Source organism: Antrostomus carolinensis, unplaced genomic scaffold, assembly GCF_000700745.2.
Source record: "Antrostomus carolinensis isolate BGI_N321 unplaced genomic scaffold, ASM70074v2 scaffold9734, whole genome shotgun sequence".
Taxonomy (NCBI): domain Eukaryota; kingdom Metazoa; phylum Chordata; class Aves; order Caprimulgiformes; family Caprimulgidae; genus Antrostomus; species Antrostomus carolinensis.
Window position 1 is genome coordinate 7,286 of NW_010311379.1, and position 7,054 is coordinate 14,339.

Consider the following 7,054-nt stretch of genomic DNA (forward strand, 5'->3'; position numbering starts at 1 on the left):
GCCACAGAAATTGAATACACTGATTCAGAGCTGCTTTATTTCAATAGAGATATAAAACAGAAAAATCAGACTCATTTTTTCACTTGAAATATGGAAACTGCCTGATGGCTTTAATAAAAGTATTTGAACAAAAGACATCTCTCCTTCTAACCTGCTTTTTAATCACCTTTTTCTTAGGTTAGTTATTTGGCATCTCTGTTGGAAAGTGAATCCTTTTCCAGGCTTGTGGCAGAGCCGGGGGAAGCAGTGGGACCTGGGGAGGCTGGCATGAGCTCAGCCCAGGGCCACGGTGCTGAGGAAAGGATGCTCACCACCTTGTGCTATGAGGCAAACGGCTCCTGCTACCGGACCTTGCACCCCTTTGGGGTCCAGCTGGCCATTTATCTGGCCTGTGCCTTGGGCACACTGACCACAGTCCTGGGGAACCTGCTTGTCATCATCGTCATTTCCCATTTCAAAGCCCTGCACACCCCCACCAACCTCCTGCTTCTTTCCCTCGCCCTTGCTGACCTCCTCCTGGGGCTGACCGTGCTGCCCTTTAGCACCATCAGGTCCGTAGAGAGCTGCTGGTATTTTGGAGATGACTTCTGTAGGCTGCACACCTTTCTGGACACACTGTTTTGCTTGACCTCCATATTTCATCTGTGTTTTATTTCCATTGATCGGTACTGTGCCATCTGTGACCCTTTGCTCTACCCCACCAAGTTCACTGTAAGAGTGGTCTGCATTTACATTGGGGTGGGGTGGGCAGTGCCTATGGCTTATACCTCTGTCTTCCTCTACACTAAAGCAATCGCAGAAGGTCTGGGCCATTTTTTGCAAGACGTGCCCTGTGTTGGTAGCTGTCAGCTGCTGTTCAACAAGCTCTGGGGGTGGTTGAACTTCCCAGTGTTCTTCTTCCCTTGTTTTGTAATGACAGTTTTGTATGTGAAAATATTTACTGTGGCTAACAAGCAAGCCAAGCTGATAAACAACATGAGTAGGAGTCTCGGGTCCCAGCTACATATAGGAGCATCCAAGAGTGAAAGGAAAGCAGCAAAGACTCTTGGGGTAGCTGTAGGAGTCTATCTCCTATGTTGGTTGCCCTTTACTGTTGACACCATGGTAGACAGTCTTCTGGATTTCATTACCCCCCCAGTTCTGTTTGACATCCTAATTTGGTTTGCTTACTTCAATTCTGCCTGCAATCCCTTGATCTATGTATTCTCCTACCACTGGTTCAGGAAAGCTGTGAAACTAGTTTTAACTCATGGGATCTTTTGTTCCAGGACATCTACAGTAGACTTGTACCAGGAATGATCAAAGCCTTCACATGTACTGTAGAAAATACTGTAGGCCATATCATAGTATTTCTCATTAATATTATTCAACACCCACCACTTCTTATTTTCTGTTTGGTTTTTTGCTGGTTTTTTTTTTTTTTTTTTTTTTAACAGCTGGCTTGGGCAGATCCCAGGTTTAAATAGACTTGCCATTCTGTGACTCATCTTCCACAACATTTGTCCCAGCACACACGCCTTATTGAAGTCTTGTGTTTGTTATGTGAAGCCAACAAGCATTTGAAAATTGGTTGCAATCAACTAAAACAGAGGACCTTGTCCATACTATCCTGCAAAAGGTTGCTGCCTGTTTCTGAAAAGACTTTCTTCATAGGCAATTTTTTTATTTTTCCACAAAGCAGGTGGTGCTGATTTGCAAATTTACATAGGGTGTATGTCATGTTTTTAATACCAGGATGCAACTACAGGTGAGATCAAATGTCTGCCTAAGCTTGTGGCCAACGGTAGGTGAGAGAGCAAGGTTATATTAATATTTTTTACATTATTTTTCTAGCCCACAGGGACGTATCCCTGAGCCAAAGGCTACATACGGGAGATACAATCCCGAATTCCTCACTAGTGTCCACTGAAACCCGTGGAATCTTTGCCTGTTTGATCCTGTGTGCAAGGAGGCTGCTCCATACCTCTGAACAGCTTTTTTGCCTTGCTCCGTATCTTTTCTGCTCCTACTGCAAAAAGGGGGTTAGAAGAAGAGGGAGGTCAGGAACTGCACTGGGTACTTCAACTCCAGATATCAGCAGGAGTTACAATGTTTTATGTTTTGTTCTTTTAATTTCTTTTCCCTGACAATCTTAAGATTCCGCATGCTCTTTCATTTGCTTGTTTCCAAAGAAATGAGTAGGTCTGCTTACAGACAGAACATATGCTTACATCCTTGGGCTGAACAAAAAATGTCAGCGTAGGTTCTCAGTTTTCTTTGGCTATGTTTATATGCTTTCACATGGCCAATTTTAAAACTGTCAATGCTGATAAGTTGAGATCTCTGCTCAGCAGCAAACTGCATGGCAAATTTTGTACTATTCATAAGGGAGTTATTTTTTACCTCACTGTTATGAACATTTTATCAGAAAAAAAAAAATTAATAATTGTAGTAAGCAGTCGTAACTCTTCCATTAAAAAAAATTAACAACCAGCCAAATAAAAACTCCAGTAATTTTGTCTTCTTTTTCTGTTAAAGGTATGTAAAACTATTATTAGGTTTGAAGGTTGTTCAAATTTTTAGTGCCTTCTAAAAAAAGTCACTCTGTCCTACACTCAGCTGCATATTTTCTGAGTGACAAACACTGAAAGAACAAACAGCTACAGAAAGCATGTAACTAGTAAGAAACCAGCAGATGCCCCACAGCCTACTGAAAAGTGGTCAATTTTTCACTAAATGCAGTTGGTAAATGAATCAGGCCCTACATGTGCAAGAAAGAAAGGAATTGCACAGCAGATATTCTGTAGGAAATCAGTGAAATACCATGATTGTTGTAACAGCTGTATATTTTAACATAAGCAATAAACTAAATGGTAAAAGTATTTTCTCTCTTTTTTTAACTTACAGTTACGTTTTTTGCAGAGCAATAACAGTTTCTTCTATTAGTACAAATGAGCTACAGCTTTGAGGTGTAGTAAACTGTTCTGACATCTGTTTATCTCAAAACTTTTTTGGTTTTGTCTATAATCTTAAGAACCCAGTCAGAAAAAATATCAGTATTCAAAATATTTAAAGCTAAAGCATATGTCTGGAGGAAGGAGAGGAGAAAGAGGGCTTCTGTGTTATTTTCAAGGATGTCCTAAATAGAGAGCGACCATAAAATGTTGGTGGTTTTAAACTGAGACATTTATGAAGCCTTATGTTTGTAGTTGGAGTGTAATTCAATCTCACTTCATTCTCCTAATGTCTGATATCCCCCCAGTTTGCTGTATTAATTGTCATTGTTTCTTAGGACCGAAGCCAAGGCTGCTTCTACTGTTTCTCTGTCTACCCATGTTGTAGCAGAAGGTAAAAACCTGACCCCTATTTCATACAGCTGTAGACCCTCTATAATAAGGGTACTAAACCCAGAGACCAAGCTAAAGACTGAAAGGCAGTATCAGATTCTTTGAATAATTCATGTGCCAAATTACCATAGAAATATACAGGAAAGATGTGGTACATCTTGGAAGACAGAATGTGGGACGAGTTTCAAGATTAAGACTCAAATTTAATGTGTATGGGTAAGTGTTTGTAATTATGGTAAATGTCTAAGCACTGATTATAGTTACAGCCAGAATAGCTGATCAAGCTGAGGATGTAGTCAGTGGGTATTTAGGATATGAATCATTTGCCCAGTGCCTCCTAAGGTGCCTTAGGGAACCTGAGATGTCTACAAGGAGCTAGCATCCAGCACCAATGAAGCAGCTGCTGAGAAGCAGGTGGGACACATCTGGGCATCTAAAATGGCACTAGATACCCCTCTGTGGGGCATCGAGCTTAAGCAACACATATAATAGACGTTTAAATATCTAGAAATCTGCAAGCCTCAAACTCATGTCCTAGGGGCATTTAACAGCATCTTTCATTGACACCTTTTGCTCTGAACTCAAAGCAATAGAGAAAAGGAATTTCCACCAAGTTTCTAGTTGTTTTTTGAAATATTTTCTACCAGTCCTCAACAGATTACAGAGAGTATACGCCATGAATGTATTTAGTTGGCCACTTCTTTTTTGAGTCCCAGTGCATAATCTCTTTAGAGTTTTCTTTTCTTCTCTGGAGAAGAGCCTTATTCCCTTGACAGGTTACCATTCTCTGTGCTGCAGTATAAGGACTATGCCATAATATCAGGTGACTATTGTCAGATCTCCTTTTTTTTGGCTAAACAGTAGGCTGGAATGATGGAGAGAGGGAAAAGCAGAACCCAGAGTATTGGTGTGTACAGTGACAGTGGGAGAGCAAACAAGTGATAAGGAAAAGCCGCTAAAACGTGGGGAGTAGGCACCATTGCTTCCCTGATTTTCTGACTCTGCATTTTGCAACTATCATTAAGTGATGTTTTCCCCATCTTTGTAACGCCCACTCTGTCCCCTTGCCTTTGGCATCTGTTTGGTTTACATAGCCAAATTCTGTCAGGATCCTTTTGTGTATTTTTTTCTCTCCATGGTTTCAAAAAGCAATAAAGGTAATTATGAAATGTAAAATGATGATGATGATAAGCTGTAAAATTATGAAGACAGATTGCTCAACAATGATCTCATTTTCAAAATTACAATCTATTGGACTATCAGGTAGTTGCTGACCTCAGAGTCCATAGATTTTATTCCTTTAAATGTATTTCCTTCAGTAGATTTGTATTTCTGAACAAAATATTGCCATTGAATTCTATGCCCCTATAACTCTTAATCATTTTAAAATGGTCTGGCTGAAGTTAGAGAGATTATGTGTTTGAAAGTCCTTCTTAATTAAAGACTGGGCTTTGAAATAATAATGTCAGCTCATTTCACTAGTGCAGACGAAATTATATGACAGTCTGAAAATTAAACAGAAAGGCAAAGAAAGATTTGAAAGCAAGTTGCTAGCAAACTTTTTTTTTTTTTTTTAGGAAACATTATCAACATTGGGAACAGAATTTTTCACTGTTTATTTACAACACAGGCTATCACATTCATTACTGCTGCTGGGGAGCAAGTACCAGTCTAAATACCAGCCTAAATGGTGGAAACCATCATCCATCATAATTTTGTACAGCATCTGGCATAACAGGAATATAATCTCACTTCAGGTTCTGCAGCAGATATTTTAATTAAATTAGCAAACGGAGATGACAAAAATCATAACAGGAATTCTTCCAGCTGGTGGAATGCATTGGTAAAAATCACCTGAGAAGCTTTGCCAGGTGGTTTGCCATTGGTACCAAACACCGGCAACATTGCTCTTCCTATCTACAGTTAGAGGTGTGCATGCAAAATGCCATAGCACAGAATGAAATTTGCCCATAAGGTAGGTGACACATCACTTAGGCACAGCTCACGCCTTGGAAAGAGGACACTCATCAGGAACACGAGGCCAGGGTTGGGCTGCTTCCCCTTCATTTCATCATGCATTGTGCAGGCATGGGGAGCTGCACAGGAATGAGTGCCTTGTTCCTGCGTCACCGGTGGCCCCGACGCTTGTGCCACCCACCCTGCTAGGCCCATCTGCCTGATGAGTCGGTGCCAGGGCAGGACCAGGAGGTGGGAGGCAGAAATACAGAGTCAGGAAGGTGGGGCAGATTTGGGTGCCAGGCTAGGAGGAAGGCATGCCCTTTCAAAATCACACTGTGCTGGTTTTCATTTAGTTTCCAATAATTTCAAACATCAGACACCATACTGAGTACGGATCCTCAAACAGCGTGTGTTTGAAGTGACATTCCTTTTACCTCAGTTTTACATACGTCAACAGGAATATAAATGGTGTATACTCTGATCTTCAGTTAATGAATACCCAGAGCATCCTCCATGGTACACTGTACCCATGAATAGCAGGGTCTCAACATTTTCCTCTTTCTTTCCCCAGAGCTTTCCCCATTTCATTTAATCAACTGAAATCAACTGAAAGCAACAGAAAACATCCATAAGTAGGTGAATATATGATTTTGAACTCAAACCTCAGATAACACTGGTGTGGGAGCTCTAGAAATAAGACAACATAACATGCTTAGAGACAGAATTGTGTAGCAGCACTCCTTTAGCATCTCTGGTGGTAATACTAAAGAGACGGCCTCTTTACAACTCTTGCCCATGGATTACGCTCCATTGAAAACATTCTTATTTTATAGCAAAGGAAAGCATGCAGAAACTGAAGGAATCCTCCTGTTTTATCTAAAAGGGTGAAACAGAGCACCTTCTCCCAGCCAACAGCTTTTCTGTAGGAGTTAACAAAAATCTTATGAGGATATACTGTGTTCTTGGCAGTATATGATCAATAAATAGGACTTTCTGGCTGGTCTCTTAACTGTATCTTCATAATTATATCATATTATTATATTAAAGAAGCCATTTAAATATTTTCCGAGTATGGAAAACATTTAATGAAAAGCTTGGTTTATGACCCGGCTTTTCCTCCCAGGCAGTAGTATCTTTGCTGCAACTGGTTACTTTAAAGTACCATATCACAAAGGATATTAGTTATTGAACAATAAACGGTGGATGCTGATGATAAGTGAGCCAACAGCAGGTGAACACTAGAATTTTGGTCATAAAACATCCAGCATCACCAGGAAAGTGTTTGGATACTTCTTTTCCATAGCATGAGAATGAACATTGGTCAATAATGACTGTGTATTACCTCCAAGCTAAAAAAAAAAAGTAACCAAGTGCTGATCTCTAGATAAAGTATTCTTACTGACGAAGGGCCGCTTCTCAATATTTTTATTTGGAAGTACATATTTGAAATCAGCAAAATACCAAAAGATGTATTGTTTTCTGGAGAAAAAATGACAGTGAGCTCAGTTAAAGCTTTATACAGAGTGATTTGTCTCAATCAACAGAGTTTATACGACAAATATTTGGAGATAAAAATCAAGGAGAGGCCTTAATTCAGAAGAAACGTGTATTATACTTTCATTAGTGCACTGTCTAGTCAGATCATCTTGGATTAGCTTCAGTATGTCAATAGCATGGGGGGGAAACACCTGAGCACGTAGCAGCACTAAAATAATTGCTAATCAAAATAGCCTATTAAAACTAGAATGAAGAAGTATACAGCATTCCTG

The 7,054-nt window shown here is 40.0% G+C and overlaps 1 protein-coding gene across 1 annotated transcript; it reads left to right on the forward strand.

Moving 5' to 3' along the window:
• Positions 1-267: 267 nt before the first annotated feature.
• Positions 268-1,299, forward strand: TAAR5 (trace amine associated receptor 5). The gene has a single exon (XM_010166714.2). The coding sequence runs from the start codon at positions 268-270 to the stop codon at positions 1,297-1,299; it is 1,032 nt and encodes a 343-aa protein (XP_010165016.2).
• Positions 1,300-7,054: the final 5,755 nt, after the last annotated feature.

Excerpts from the sequence above, each read along its gene's own strand:
- TAAR5 (XM_010166714.2), top strand. The coding sequence starts at position 268 with ATGAGCTCAGCCCAGGGCCACGGTGCTGAGGAAAGGATGCTCACCACC.